The sequence below is a fragment of the Argentina silus genome (genome assembly GCF_951799395.1).
Source record: "Argentina silus genome assembly, chromosome: 18".
Taxonomy (NCBI): domain Eukaryota; kingdom Metazoa; phylum Chordata; class Actinopteri; order Argentiniformes; family Argentinidae; genus Argentina; species Argentina silus.
Window position 1 is genome coordinate 8,674,106 of NC_139672.1, and position 16,098 is coordinate 8,690,203.

Here is a 16,098-nt window from a genome sequence, read left to right on the forward strand (position 1 = left end):
AGTGGAACTCCGCCCACCTACTTCTGGTCAATGTAAATATTTGGAAATTTCTTCAAAATAAGAGCGCCCACGTTAAACTTGTTTAAGCATTTAGAAATACTAAATATGGATAAAGGAAGCACAAATGATATGTAACTATATTTGGGAATAAACATGTAATCCTCTCAATGTATTATTTGTGTTTTTAAGGGTTTGTAATTATTCTAATTACCCTAATCCAAATTACCCTGATGAAAAACTGCTGCACTGCATAGCGGACACATAAATCCATTGTGTGTTCCCTATGCAATTTAGAGGTAGAACTTTTAACTGTTGGGCCACAGTAAAGGGCCAATAATTCTTTGTATGACAGCCTTCATGGTTGAAACTCACTTGATATGTATACTAGAAGGGTTGTTGAGTACAGTTGTAGTAAAAATCATGTTTAGGTTTGGAATATTATTTGTGTACACTATGTGTGTCCTACGCAGTGCAAATAGGGTGTATGGCCAGAGTAAATAGCCAAAAACATTTGCTAAGACATCGCTTTAGACTCAAACGAATTTGATCCATCTTCCAGAAGTGTTGCAGAGTAGAGTGATTAATTGAAATCTTTGACAAATATGTCCAGTTTATGCACGTATAATAGGCATGCGTAAAATTACATGTAATTTTTTATTACAAAAATACTTTTTAAAAATGGCATATACTTTCTGTTGGGTAATTTGTCTTTATTTCAGGAAAAATAAGAGAAAATATTGTCAACCCCTCACTTGCCATTCATGTTTTAACTCGCGCTTTTATTTTGAAGTCGCGAAAACGGCGAAAAGCCAAACCGGAAGTCTTAATGGAGCTCTATGGAGCTAGATGGAGCTAGTTAGAGCTCAGAGAACACAGATCCACTTGAAAAGTTAGGAAGTTCACAGTTGTTTTCGATGAATTAAAACATTTTATTTTTTTTGTAAATTGGTCCATAGGTAATGTTTTATGTCGTGAAAAGGTAAACAAACATACACGGCACTTCACACTCAATACCAGACTACTTCCTGATCAGGTGACTTATTACTCAGTTGAAGGAATTCAGAGGAAATCTGATTTGGGTCGGACTGTGGTAATCTTCCCTGACGTGTCCTGGAGAAATTCCCTGAGCGCCAGACTGCATTCCTACTTTTAAGACAACCGCAAGACAACCGCAAAACCGGAAAGAATAAATGCAATCTTGGAGATTTGGGGGGTAGGTTAAAGACTAGTCGTTAATGTTTTACTAAGTGGATCATTATAGTTTTGCACTGTATTAACTTTTGCAGATGCAGATTATAAAGAAAATGTGCAGCGCATACGATCCACATTTACTCTTGCACAGATTTGCATTTAAACGTTTAGAACTTAAGTGTATGACGATGCACGGACAGTTTCCTTATATAATTACAGTGGCATATATTTTCTCTCCTATGTAGATGAGGGTCATTGGGAAGTTGTCATTTCATCTGAAAACTCTCACTCATGCCCCAGGGCAAGTTACATGTCAGATCCGCGGACATAAGACATCTCTTCCTCAAAACTTCACTGACTATGACAGCATCAAACAGAAATACAGCCCTCAGATACCTGAATATTTCAACTTTGCAAAGGATGTTCTTGATGCATGGGCAGAGAAAGAAACGGTACAGTATTTCTATCTAATCTGTCATGTATGTGTTATTACAGTGTTATTGTAGGCCTTATGATACAGACATTTGGAGAAATGTCACGTGTTTATGAAAAAAACTATTGTGTGAGGGGAGCAAGCTTGTTGACCGTACCGTTTGGAGCTTAACTTGGAACGAAACACAGTTTCATATTAACCAAAGCGTGATTTCCCCAACTCTGTCTCTCAAGAGTGGAGAAAGGGCAGCGAACCCGGCCCTGTGGTGGGTCAACGACAAGAAGGAAGAGATCAGGTGGAGTTTTGAGGAGCTGGGCTTCCATTCTAGAAGACTGGCCAATGTTCTGTCAGGAGACTGTGGCCTTGCCAAGGAGGACAGAGTGTTCCTCATCCTACCTAGGGTTCCAGAGTGGTGGCTGGTTAATGTTGCCTGTCTCAGAACCGGTGAGTGGATTCAAGGAAGGATCCAATCCGGACTTCATGATAATTTCACCCGAGTGGTCAGTGAGAGGACATAGATGTACTAATATTCAATGAGGTTTTAATGATATCAATGTGTTCTACCTGCTCTCCAGGCACGGTCCTGCTGCCTGGCACCTCTCAGCTGACGGCCAGAGACATCCTCCACCGGCTGCAGACGTCAGGGGCCAAGTGTGTGATCACTGACGAGAGCTTGGCCCCCCTGCTGGACGCTGTTGCCCCCCAGTGCCCCTCCCTCCACTCCAGGCTGCTGGTGTCTGACAGGAGGAGAGACGGCTGGAGGAACCTAGGAGATCTGCTCAGGTAAAAGATATAAAAAGAGGAAACTTCAGGAAGTGATGAAAGTTATACAATCACTCCAGGAAGAAGGTCAATCATTTGGAATTAGAAATCTTGTGTCTCTCGTAAAATAGATGTTATTTCCATGGATAAATGAAAAGATAATTGAAGAATGGTGAAGTATAGGTGACACAATGTACAGTGTAGACACCTATTCAGTGTTTGTCTCTCCGTAGTAATGCATCCAGTGACCACGAGTGTGTGGAAACTCGTAGTGATGACCCTATGACCATCTTCTTCACCAGTGGGACCACAGGGTCCCCCAAGATGACCCAGCACAGCCACTGTAGCTATGGGCTAGGCCTCACTGTCAACGGAAGGTAGCCGCAGCTTACACAACATAACTATAACCATAACCATAACCACAACCTCAACCATACCCTATATATATATATGCCATTTAGCTGATGCTTTTATCCAAAGCGACTTACATTGCAGTGAGTGCATACATTTCAGTATATATGGTCCCAGCAGGAATCAAACCCACAACCTAAGCGTTGTTAGCGCCATGCTCTACCAACTGAGCCACAGAGGACCACACTGAGCCACAGAGGACCACCCTCAACCATAACCTTAACCACAACCGCAGCCTTGACCAGGAAGATCCTACACAGGGTTATTGCTCAGATATCATGTGACCAAACCCATTGAATGCAACCTTATTTCTCTCCCTTCTTCCCCCTCTCCCTCCCTCCCTCCCCACCTCTTTAGGTACTGGTTGGACCTGACAGAGAGGGATGTGTTGTGGAACACGTCAGACACAGGTTGGGCCAAGTCAGCTTGGAGCAGTGTGTACGCCCCCTGGACCCAGGGGGCCTGTGTGTTCATACACCACATGCCCCGCTTCCACACTACCACTGTGCTCGAGGTGTGTGTGTGTGCGTGTGTGTGTGTTCATCATATCTGTAGCCTCTAAATGTGACCACTAGAGGGCGTTGCATGAGTATTTTTTATTCCATAAAACCACCCTCAATCGTTTTTTGCCTGCAGATCTGTTGCAAATAGACTGCTATGGTGGGAATGTTCACCCTTTCATATCGTTACTTTTCTGTTTAGACTCTCTCCAGCTATCCCATATCAACATTCTGCACTGCTCCTACTGCTTACCGAATGCTAGTTCAAGAGGACATGTCCAGGTACGTAGCTTCAGAAGCAACTCCTTTCTAAGTAAACACTTTTACTTTGAACTATGCAGATAAAGACATTTGGCCGGTGGTGATGAATAAAGGGTTCTTCTCTTTTCCAGGTACAACTTCAAGGCATTGCAGCACTGTCTGTGTGCTGGCGAGCCCATCAACCCCGAGGTCATGGGGAGGTGGAGGGAGGTGACGGGACTGGACATCTACGAAGGATACGGACAAACCGAAACGGTGAGCTACGTTCAGAATCAACAGGTTTCAATCTGTTGCTCACAGAATGTGTGTGTGAAGTCAACAGCTTTGTTTCCCCTATGTTTTTTTTCCTCTCTCTCTCCAGGTTTTGATCGCTGGTACCTTTAAAGGGATGAAGATCAAGCCTGGGTCTTTTGGGAAGGCGTCACCAGCATATGATGTACAGGTACATGAGAGAAGACCACACAGACCACAGGGCATCTATAGACAATGTTTGGATTACCGGGGACAAATTCCAGGTGTTGGGCGAGGGCAATAGCCTCGACCACAACTGAGGAACTCTGTGGTGTCAAGTCTGTGGCAGTGGAGGCTGGTAGAGGCAGAAATCTGAGGACGGCTCATTTTAATGCATGGAATGGAATGAGGAATGGTGTTTGATACCATGTTGATACCATTCCATGCATTACAATCCAATTACAATCCGATTTCTACCTCCACTGGTCTGTGGTGTTATTTCAGGTTGTGGATGAGGATGGGGAGGTGTTGGCCAAAGGAGTGGAGGGGAACCTTGGTATCAGAGTGAAACCACACAAGCCCTTCTCTCTCTTCACCGAATACACGGTGTGTAAGACCACTTCACTCCAATTCACCAGATGTCACTGTTTCTTGTCATAGGTTCAATTCCTATTGGTTCCATGATATCCCTCTGTCCCTCTTTCTGTCTATGTCCCTCTCTCTCTCTCACACAGGGTGACCCGGTGAGGACAGCGGAGTGCTACAGAGGGGACTTCTACCTGACAGGGGACAGAGGAGTCATGGATGAGGATGGCTACCTGTGGTTCGTAGGTCGAGCAGATGACGTCATCCTCTCAGCTGGGTAATACGGTCGTATCTTTGGGCCAATCAGGCATTTCATTATTCATACTTCATTATTATTAATTGTGTATTTGAGTAGGGACAGATGCAGTAACATTGATACATGAAATCATTACAACAAATCTGCCCTCTAAGACTCGTTCACACCAGACTCACACCCAATTTGATTCAACAAATAGTGCAAAAAACACCTTACCGCTCAGACTGCATGACTTCCATTGTTGCTTGATTGCAAATTGATCTGAAAATGCATTGAAGATCATGGAAACACTCGACGCAGTATTCAAAACATTAAGTTATTGAAATACGATGGTAAAGTTGGCCGACTTTGCCCTAATTTCACACATTTTTGCACATGCAAATTGGGGCTCCAGGGCTTCTTCTACCATTGTACAACCCAACCGATGTTATGTAATATAATTAGACATTGTGGAGACCTACTTACTACTGACGTCAGCTCTTTTGCATTGTAACCACGTTGTCTCTGGTGGGTGGGCGGCGGTCGGTTCTCCAGCTACCGGATTGGTCCTTTTGAGGTGGAGAACGCTCTGATAGAACACGAGGCTGTGGCGGAGTCAGCCGTGGTCAGCAGTCCTGACCCAATCAGAGGAGAGGTACAGTACACGACAGCCAATTAAAACTCAATAATTCACCCAAACGAAAAAACCAAAAGCCTGCTGATACTCGGCCCTCCATGGAATGAGTTTGACACCTGTGCCTTAGAGTATTTGAACAGGTTCTGGGGGGGCTGAACGTGACAACAACACAAGTAATATGTACTATTTTCTTCCTTCCAGGTTGTTAAGGCTTTTGTGGTGCTGACAACAGAGTATCAATCCCATGACCCAGAGGAACTAGAGAAAGAACTGCAGACGCACGTAAAGAGAGTGACTGCTCCTTACAAGTACCCACGCAAGGTCACTGGCATCCTTTGAGAATTTAAAAAAAAGTGTATCACCAGGGCAAGGGTTGAGATAGCTTCTTTATCGTTCTACACTTAATTGTAAACAGCAGCTCCGTTTACAGTTTGGGTTATTTATTTCCCACCACTACAGGTTGAGTTTGTGGAGCACCTTCCCAAGACGGTCAGTGGTAAAATCAGAAGAGTGGAACTACGGAACAAGGAATGGGGAAGATCCTGAGTCTGACAGGGGAGGCCGGTGGGGGTAGAAATCGGAGGACGGGTTCATTGTAATGCATGGAATGGAATCAGGAATGGTATCAAAACACCAACCTCCACTGGAGTCTGCATCTTATATGGATCATCAGTACTGAACAGTAACACTGAAACTGTGAAAGAGAATTTAGTCTTTGTTTTAAAATTAATCCATCATGCCTATGCAATCCACATGTTATTAACACTCTTACTTGTATCTTTGCTACAGTCAATTGCACTAATATTGGGAGACTGAATTTCTTATAAACATGCCAATGATTGGAGATTAATGTCTTTTCATTTGATATCTATTCTACCAGTCCTGGATATGTGTTAGACAATCTCTCACACTCAACTCAGATACTCCAAGTTCCTTTGGACTTCTCTGTGTGTGTCACACAATTGTTAGCTAAAAAGAGTGGGATGGCAGTGTAGACCCCAGGGTACCGGGTCCTTCCACAGCCTGTCCCACGAGACCACCCCTGGTACCAACAGCCTGGTACCACACACCAGCAGACCACCAGAGTCCCACTGGAGATGACTAAGACACACACACGCACGTCAGCCACAGTGCCCTATTTGGACTGCTTAAGGCAAATATACTGTAAAAAGTTAGCTTGATGTCTTGTGGGTCGAGTTCTCCCTTTCACCTGCAGGGGGAGACATCCCACTATGATTGGACTCACTGCCATGACTACTAAATGATCTGATGTCAAACTGGCAGGAGCATTACACTGGGGATTTTTTGCAGCATGTGGTTCTACCACACTCTTTCTCTCTCTCTCTCTCTCTCTCTCTCTCTCACACACACATACAGACACACATTTTTCCCTTCGCTGTCTCCTGCACAGAACATCCTCTGAGTGATTATCCTCATAAGTTCTGTTACAGCTCTCTGTGTCCTGCATGATCACATTGGTAGCTCCCAGGAGGCCCTTGGCCCAAGGCCCCCTCTCTGGTCAGACCGAATCCAGACACCAGGCCTCTCTGGCCAGCCTCAGCCTCCTCAGAGGGCCCTGGGGGCTCCACCACAGTGACTCATGTGCGGAATGCAATCCATAATCAAAGCAATGCTCTGTTCTCTGAGCTCCTGTCTGGCAGACGGTACTGGAGCATCCGATCTCGGACCGACAGGTACCGAGACAGCTTCTACCTCCAGGCCATCAGACTTTTGAACAGCTAGCTGCCCATCTGCACTACCTGCTGCTCACCAGCAGCCCGAAACCGTTTGCACTGACTCTCTGCACATCAACCACACACACAAAAGCAAGCACGCACACTCTCCCTCTCTCTCTCACACACACACACACACACACACACACATATAATTCTTCAATCTATGCACCGTTGAGAGGAAGCTCGCAGAGAGCACCCAGCTCGGGCGGAAGCGGGCCCCGCCGCCGCAAAAGCGAAGTTTCTACTTCCTGAGTAGAGCGGCTCGATACGCTACACCTCCCCTCAATTCGCCTCCCACGGTGCGGCCTCCCCCGTAGTCTTCATCATCATATCCACAGTCCTGGCTCTCCGTGACCCCGTCCTCCTACGCCAAAACGCCCACTGAATACCAAAAACATCTCTCCATCCTCAACTGTAGCCCATTTTCACGACGCATGCATGGATTTGATTATTTTGGAACTGCCGGTCCGGTACTCTACCACAGGATACTGACATGATTGATGAGCCTATAGGCCTACTAACGAGCGAGGGCGCTTAATTGCCTTGAATTTCTGCTTCGTCCATTTATTGAAGGGAAAGACCAAGGCCTATCCTAAACGTACGTACGTACGTACGTACATACATACACACGCACACACCTGTAATATATGACATGGGTATTCATTACCTCCTTTTCTCTGGCCGGCTTATGGCGACGAGTGAAATCTATAGCATGGGGAACTACACCCACCCCTCATGTCAATCACTTGACTCCTACCCCTTGTGCTTCAACCATTGTGAAGAAACATCACTGTAGAAGCAGTTGATTATTCACCTGTGGTAACCAAAGGCAACAGGAGCAGGAGTCTTCACAGTCAGCAGACATGGTGGTGTTTCACTGAGTGCGTCTTTCGACTCCAGCTGACTGCAATTAGGCTATTTTGCCTTGTCAAGTCCGTTATTTGACGCATAGACCAACTCACGCTGCTGTTGTGAATACTCGGGCCATACAGCCTAGCATATAGACTACTTTCATGATTGTGGTTGATTATGGATGTGCACAACATTGTAATCCACTCTTTGGGAAAGTAGTCAAATTCTTTTAGTTAACTTTGTAAATTGGCTGATAAAAGAATGATAGGCTATAATGCGCATGGTAGCCTATTGCATAAGGAAAGAAAAACTTGACCTGAATAGCAATAGAGACGTTTTTAGTTTTTTTTCTGTAGGACTTCAGATGAATCATTTGCCATAGATTTCTCCGCATCCAGTCGAAACCTTCGGACCACGTGAGAAGTGTGCAATGACAGCGTCCCCGACAGACAGCGGCATTCCGGAGCGGTGACATGGACATAGCGCGTTCGCGCTCAGTTTTCCAGGAATGGGCACACGCACACGGCGGCACTTCTGAATGTAACGTTTGATTTTTTGGGGGGTTTAAATTTTCCTTCTTTTCCTTTATTTGATTTGTTTTTCTTTTGCTTCTCTGTTCTTTTTTTTCTTTTCTTTTTTACGACCAACCAAATCGTTATGGCTTGGCCGTGCATAAGCAGAGTGTGCTGTCTTGCGCGGTTCTGGAACCAATTCGATAAATCGGATCTTTCGGTGCCACTGACGATCCAGAACTATTCGGACATAGCCGACCAAGAGGTGAGATCTGTTACCAAACAGGTACCGACGGACCGAGTTTTGAGAAACAACTATTCCACCCCGGATCACCGTGGATCTCCCCCGGCGGCGGGAGATGTAGGGACCCGGAGATCGTTCAGGGGGCGTAAGGAGCCCAGCTTCAAGCCCCGAGAGGACTACCACCCGCCCGGCGTGCCTTTTCAGAGTGTGACCCAGTACAAGCAGGATTTCAAACCCTGGCCCATACCTAAAAAGGAGAATTACCCTTGGATTAATGGCGGAAAAGACGGCGACACTTTTTCGGCTAGCCCCATAAACAGTTACCCCAATGCGAGCCAGCCGAGAGTGGAGAGGATGGACAGGGTGGAGAGAGAGGAGCGGGGCAGGGGGCAGAGGTGGGGGGAGCACGGCTCAGGAACAGCCAAAAGCTCTTACAGGTAGGTATCGCCAAAGCGCCTTTCAGCACCTGCCCCAGTCCACTCACTCAAACTACATGCGCTTTAGCTGAATTATTGCGTTACTGTTGCCCTGCATGTAAGGATGCAACAAAAGATACAATGTCGAGAGAGAGAGAGAGAGATTGAGAGATTGTATTTGTGTGTCATACAGTACTAATCAATAGCGTTGATATGGAAAATGCAAAGTATGGCTAGCCCAGAGAAATAACGCATGAAATCAACATGCGCTATAAATAACTCCCACACATGTATTATTCACACATATTTTGGATACAGAGTGCGAGATAGAGGGCGCATCGCATCGATAAGGATGAAAGCGCTGCACTTGCATTTTTATTTTTTGTTGACCGTAGCCTATAGCCCCACAGAAGACATCATTGCCTGTTGCAGTTGCACTGCAAAATGTGCAGATGAATCACATTGTAAGATCACATCTCCAGATACAGATGTCGACCACCAGCCTACTGGTGTTCAGTCACAGCTGCTGCATCCTCCTCCTCATCAAACGATGTTTCTTCTCTTTGATGATGTACCCCCTCCCCTCTCCCCTCCATTCCCATTACCCCAAAGCATCGAGCTGTAAGCTCAGCCCCATTAACAGAACCGATCCGGGCCCCTTTACCCGTCTGCCTTACCCCCGACGGACGTCATTACCCTGTCGCCTCCACCGGTGCCAAGTCATTAGGGCTTAATTCTCTCGCTGATTGGCTCATTTGCCCCGCGCTTTGTATAATTGGCTGCCTACCTGGGATGTGATTATGAATTATTTCTGAACCGTTGTTCTCAACACAGTAGCATATACTGTAGCTATATATACTCATGCTATGCTCTCACCATCCTAACACTTGTTGCTAAAAACAAAAGCAGACTGGCATCACATTTGACAGGAAAGCCTCATCTTAATTTTATCCTTAAAACATCTTCCCTGCTATCGTTGAAAATGCTATCATTGAATGTAAGCCGATATGAATCCAATACTCTCTTCTCTGTCCTCAACACCTGAGCTTCCCTTTAGCCTCCCCCAAAGTAACCCACTTCACTGACTCTGAATAAATAGATTGAAAGTTAATGTCTTGCATAGTGCACAGAAATACACAATCACAGAAATTAATACCATTACACCAGAATACATGATAATGTACTTGATAGCATTTACAGTGGAGCATACGACCAATGACAGACGACTTTGCAGCATTCCCTCTCACCCCTGGCTTTGTCTCTCCTCAGGCAGGAGTACAGGCCCTGGACGGGGGTGAGACCAGCCAAGAGCACCAGGAAGCGCCCTCCCCCCCCCTACGCCAGCCCCTACGCCAGCCCCGGGCCGGGAGGAGCCTCCCACCTCCCCAACGAGACCAGCTACCAGGCAGCCTACAGCGGCGGGGAGGCCCCCCTCCGGCACACGGAGCTGCAACACGGGGACCACAACATCAACACCACCACCACCTCCGCCACCACCATCTCCACCTCCGCCACACAGCCCATCTCGCCCTCCGTGGGCCCCCACCTGCCTGTCTCTGCCCCCTTCCAGACCATCACCACTTCGATCGCCTCAGGCCTCCAGCAGAGCGGCCTGCCAGAGAGACCAGACCTCAGTATGGTCGTCACCAAGGGAGAGGTGAGAGGTCGTGGCTCCTGCTGCTTGGTTATGTGTTGGGGGGGAGGGGGGAGGGTTGGGGGGCACACGAGAGAGAAGCTTATCCCTTATAAGAATGTTTTTTTTTCCGACATTAGTCCTGTTAGTGGCTTATGAAAAGCTTTTAAAACATGTTTTGAAGTACTGCTAAATACTGCTAATATCTGCTCATTTGAAGCACGAGCTCGCGGGCATTCCCTACCCCTAATACAGTTTAAGGAGCAGTCTGGTCCTAAAACTCATTTTCCCAGAACCCCCCCTGGGTGGCTGACTGCTGTTGGGGCATCACAGAGAAAGTGATACAGCATTCTATCCCTTAAGCAGCTCAAAGTGACCCAGCTGTTTAAACAGAGCAGCTGATGATGTAATACCCTCAAACTGCTGGGCTTATGACTTTGACCTGGATAGTGATGGAACAGGCGTCACATGCTGCTCAGAGAAGTAGGTAAATACTCAGACATTTTGTCCTGGATTTTGATTTCTGAGGGAGGGGGAGGGGGAGGGAGAGGGAGAGGGAGAGGGAGAGGGAGAGGGAGACGGAGACGGAGAGGGAGAGGGAGAGAATGAGAGTGGGGGTCTGAGAGAGTCTCAATACTAAAGGATTTGGAGACATAATCTCAGCATTAAGGTGAGATTGTGAGGTCAACAGTTAGCGCACAAAAAGATATAGCCTGATTCTTATTTGATCTCTCCAGTCCAATCCAATCCTCTGTGCAGTATATACAGTACTATAGGGTAGTTCAGGACAGGCATGGCGTGACAGGGAGTCGAAACTCTCTTCAGGAATCTCCACAGGTTTAGTAACACCCCCTCCCCCCATTCCCATCCCCCTCCTCCCTCCCTCCCCCGTCACACTGTGCCATCTGCCATCTGAGTTGGAGCCGGGCAGAGGCTGGGCTGGTTTTGACTTCTCTATGGGGACCGAACACCGACATTCACTCGCCTTGCTTTCACCATGTCATCAATGACCCAAAGAAAAGAAGAAATAAAAAAAAAGTGTGCACACTTGCTTGCTTAAAAAGTTTCACTTTCGTGCCGGTATTATAGTTTCGGTATATAGTTATATTATTATAGTACATTGTATAGTATTATAGTACAGTATATAGTTTCGGTATCGTGCCGGTATTCTTGGCGATAGCCTCCAAAAAAGACCAAACAGTTTGTCCCATCGGCCGACGTCACTGACAGAAGAGAACATCGGGAACGCTTCATCCTGAAAGTCAGATGTTCTAGAATGCCAGTGAATGCCAGTGAGTGTTCTATAATGCCAGTGCATGTTCTATAATGCCAGTAAGTGTTCTAAAATGCCAGTTTGTGTTCTAGAATGCCAGTGAGTGTTCTAGAATGCCAGTTTGTGTTCTAGAATGCCAGTGCATGTTCTAGAATGCCAGTGTGTGTTCTAGAATGCCAGTGAGTGTTCTAGAATGCCAGTGCGTGCCAGAATACTCTGTTCACAGTTTGCCGCCAGGTCAGGATGACTGTGGCTAGAAGTCGGTATGAGGAGTGTCATCAGCAGGTCACACAGGACTCTATAAATAACGGTGGCCCAATTTGAGTGAGAATTAACAGTGTTAAGGGTGTGTGTTGGCGCCAGAGCACTACTGCAGTATGCAAATGTACAAATGGTTGGAAAGGGGCTACGTAACCCAGTTTTGCTTTTAGTAGACGCTAGTTACAGTACAGCCCCACCACACACACACACACACACACACACACACACACACACACACACACACACACACACTACACATACCATGCAGAGTCAGACTAAAACACAAGTGCCCTGGCATTTTCATCAGTCACAGCAAAATCTGCTAACGCGACACAAAACCCTCTGGACAGGGTCGATATCAAATAATCCAACACAGCACTGACTGCCCACCCACCCACCCAGCCACACACACACACACACACACACACACACACACACACACACACACACACACACACACACACACACACACACACACACACACACACACACAGCCAACTCATTAATGATACACCACCCACTGAGGTGTCTGACCACGCATTACACCAGGGTACACATCAACATGAACATGATCTATTATCTCTAGGCCTACGGCTCCTTCACACTACACTGTTAAGCAGACTGGTATTTTAGGATATAAGATGCTTGTTGTGGTGATTACTGAGTAATGCTCAGGCACTGTTCGGCCAGCTCAGAGATCTCAGAGGTTTTAGGGGTCTTAACGTTATTGAACGCCAGTAGAACGAGACCTAGTGATGATACAGGTGCCGTGTGTGTCTTCGAGATTTCAGAAAGTAAAGTCAACGAAAGTAGAAAGTAAGAAACAGAAAGTAAAATCATGAAATGATTGATCAAAAAGAAAGAAATACTGGAGAAAAGTGCTGCATCGACATTGGGAGAGGGCACCGTTGAGGTGACGTCATGTTTTAACATTCACATGCGTGAGTCAAAGGCAGGCAGAGCCAAAACCGCACAGTATGTACCTGAATAATCCTGAGATGTTGATCAGTCTAAAAGGGATCAGCCATCCATTTGGGAATGAAAACAAAAGCCTCAATTATGCCGCTGAAACCTAAATCAATATATTTGATTAGGGCGAGGGAGAGAGTGATTAATAAAAATGTAATTATTTTTTTCAAATTACGCAAATTGCCCTTCCAGTACAAGATAGATGACTGAGGAATCTTAGAGCTATTTATTTCTCTGAACCCTCGATATGAGAAGGAGAGGATTTTTCTCGTGGCTTAGAGAGAACATACGCTCACGCGCTGAGGAAAGGAACAGGTTCCAGAAGTCACTGAAGGAGGAAATCTGTTCAATGAGATTTAGCAAGCTGTGAAATGAAGGAAAGACTTGAGCTAACAGTGATTCAGAGCCTCTGTTACATCCAAGCCCTGATAGGTGCAATGACTTGGCATGGAGAACATGCTGTCACTGCACATTAGAGCGTACAGTAACTAACTGTCTTCCCAAGTGTTTCTGGAAGGTTTAGGCGCAACATTCCTTTAACGTTCGTCTGAAAACATTTGGCCCGAAGATATGAGGCCCATCGGAACATTCTGGGAAAACTGCTGTGGGACGTTCCCTGAACATTTTTTAACATAACATAAGGAGATGTTTGAGAAATGATAAGAAACTTGTTTTATGGCGCTAACACAGATGAACTAGAGAGGAACGGGGGAGATACGCACAATGGCTTCCAACTGCATAAAGAGAGGATAAAACCGTCTGCAGAGACAATGCATCCTCCAAATCACCTCCCTATGCACCCCCCCCCCCCCTCGCTCTGTCCCCATTCTCCCTTCTTTCCCCTCTCGCTCTCTTTCCCCCTAATATCCCTGTTTCTCGCATTCTCCATATTATGTCCCTCTCCCTTTTCATTGTCCTTCTCGCTCTCTCTCTCTCTCTCTCTCTCTCTCTCTCTCCCTCCCTCCTCTCTCTCTCTCTCTCCCTCCTCTCCCTGTTCTTTTTCACTTGGAACGTTTCCCTTTTCCCACGCTGCCTCTGACCACAGAACTCTCATGTGCCAACCTAGCAGGGTTCTATCAAGGGAGGGAGGGAGGGAGGGAGGGAGGGATGGAGGGAGGGGGAGTAAAGGAGAGAAAGAGAGAGATGGCGAGGATGAGAGAGAAAGGAGAGGGAGAGAGGGTAAGAGAGGGAAAAGGGTGGTTTGATAGTTGAAGAGAGAGAAAGAGAGGGAGAGGGAAAAAGGAGAGGAAGAGGAGAGTGAGAGCCAGTTGATGGATTATTTGCCTTTCTAAAGTGTGATGTGTTGCAGTAGGATGCAGTCTTTTCAGCGAGAATCTAATTTAGGAGAGAGGCAGACCTGGCTGCTGCACACAGCGGAAGGGAGTGTGTGTGTGTGTGTGTGTGTGTGTGTGGGAGGAGGGAAGGGATGAACACACACACACCCTGTCTGTTCCTTTTGAAGGCATAGTTTGACACATTTGATGCTATTTTTCCTTTAGCCCAGGAGACTCCTACAGTGACGACGACTTCCCACAATTGATTGACTCTTGGCTCTAGGATTTTCACACAAACACTGCCAAACATTTCACATCGCCGCTGTTTCAATGGACTGAAACAGGCAGATCCGGAACCAATACTAAGCCAATACTTACAGATTAGAAGGATTTCTCACTACAACCCACAGAGGTTTCGGGAACAATTAGATCATGCAGGCAAAATGTGTGCCATCAAGGGTTTTTTCATGCCTTTGAAAAGGCTAGCCGTCATCAGCAGTAGCAGCAGTGTACAGTGAACACTGATGAATTCTGTCTGCCAGTGGTCTGACAGCAGAGCTAATGCAGTTTGACTGTACAAGCTTTCCTTTCATATCACATCTACCATCAGAATGGTGTAACAGCTTCACATCTGAGCAGACTTCCCCTCAACACCGTTCTCACTTTCTCTCTGACTACTTCAGACTAGTACGGTCGAAACACAAGAGCTGCCTGACTGCTGTCAAACCTGTAGACCTATTGGGATAACCTGTGTGTGTGTGTGTCTGTGTCTATCTGTCTGTGTCTCTCCGTCTGTCTGTCTGTCCGTCTGTCTGTCTGTCTGTCTGTCTGTCTGTCTGTCTGTCTATCTGGGTGTATGTGCGTGCGTGTGTGCGTGCGTGCGTGTACATGTGTATGTGTTTTACAGGAGCAGTTGGTGAAGACCAAGCTCTCTCCCAATCCCTCTGCTGTCTTTCAAAGTGGATCCAGGATTTTCAACATCTGACCGACGCTCCCAAAACCATTCCAGCTGGTTGCCGGAAAATACAAGGAACCAACAAGGGGAATGTTTTTTTGCCCATTCCACACTACAAGAAATCTATGCAAGGGAATGTACAATATTTTTCCGAGGTATCCAGAAAGGCAATATCTGTAGAATCTTCTCTTCAGTATTGTGAATGAATGAAAACCAGATGTCACAAATAGAGAAAATCCCTTTTACAAACCTGCCCTCTTGCTACTTGTATGTCATTGAATATGCATGTCGTAAAATAGTTTGAAAACAAGCTTTTTTGCATTATTAAGACACTCCAAGAAAAAAAATGGCTGCTCGATAACGTGTGTGTATGTACAGTATGTTTGTGTGTGTGTGTGTGTGTCAAGTGTGTGTGTGTGTGTGTGTATGCACCTGTGGAGTTGGAATGATTTGTCTTTCTTATGTACATACACTGTTGGATCTATAATGGCGGTAATGGCTTGTCGTTGAGTGTCCGCTCGAAAGCACTTTGTTGCCCAGAAAGTACGGTGTTCTTTTCATTTCTCTCTCTGCTAGTCTTTATAATAACTGAAAACAAAATTATTTATTTCATTTCTATTCAATTCGGTAACTATTTTGAGAAAGTATTTGTTCCGTGTATCATTTTCATTTTGTAAAGCTGTTGTTTAAGAAAATAAAGAGTAAAATATATATATAATGTAAATTA

General features: G+C 45.9%; 2 protein-coding genes across 2 annotated transcripts; both read left to right on the forward strand.

The window, feature by feature from the left end:
* The first annotated feature begins 990 nt into the window (after positions 1-990).
* On the forward strand, positions 991-6,084 carry acsm3 (acyl-CoA synthetase medium chain family member 3). The gene is made up of 14 exons (XM_083689911.1): positions 991-1,213; positions 1,437-1,643; positions 1,858-2,068; positions 2,200-2,407; positions 2,620-2,763; positions 3,155-3,311; positions 3,500-3,579; positions 3,690-3,813; positions 3,920-4,000; positions 4,294-4,395; positions 4,524-4,651; positions 5,165-5,264; positions 5,448-5,567; positions 5,706-6,084. The coding sequence occupies exons 2-14, from the start codon at positions 1,437-1,439 to the stop codon at positions 5,790-5,792; spliced, it is 1,749 nt and encodes a 582-aa protein (XP_083546037.1). The 5' UTR covers positions 991-1,213; the 3' UTR covers positions 5,793-6,084.
* Positions 6,085-8,305: 2,221 nt separating this feature from the next.
* On the forward strand, positions 8,306-16,098 carry map6d1 (MAP6 domain containing 1). The gene is made up of 4 exons (XM_083690506.1): positions 8,306-9,027; positions 10,276-10,411; positions 10,577-10,663; positions 15,324-16,098. The coding sequence occupies exons 1-4, from the start codon at positions 8,492-8,494 to the stop codon at positions 15,399-15,401; spliced, it is 837 nt and encodes a 278-aa protein (XP_083546632.1). The 5' UTR covers positions 8,306-8,491; the 3' UTR covers positions 15,402-16,098.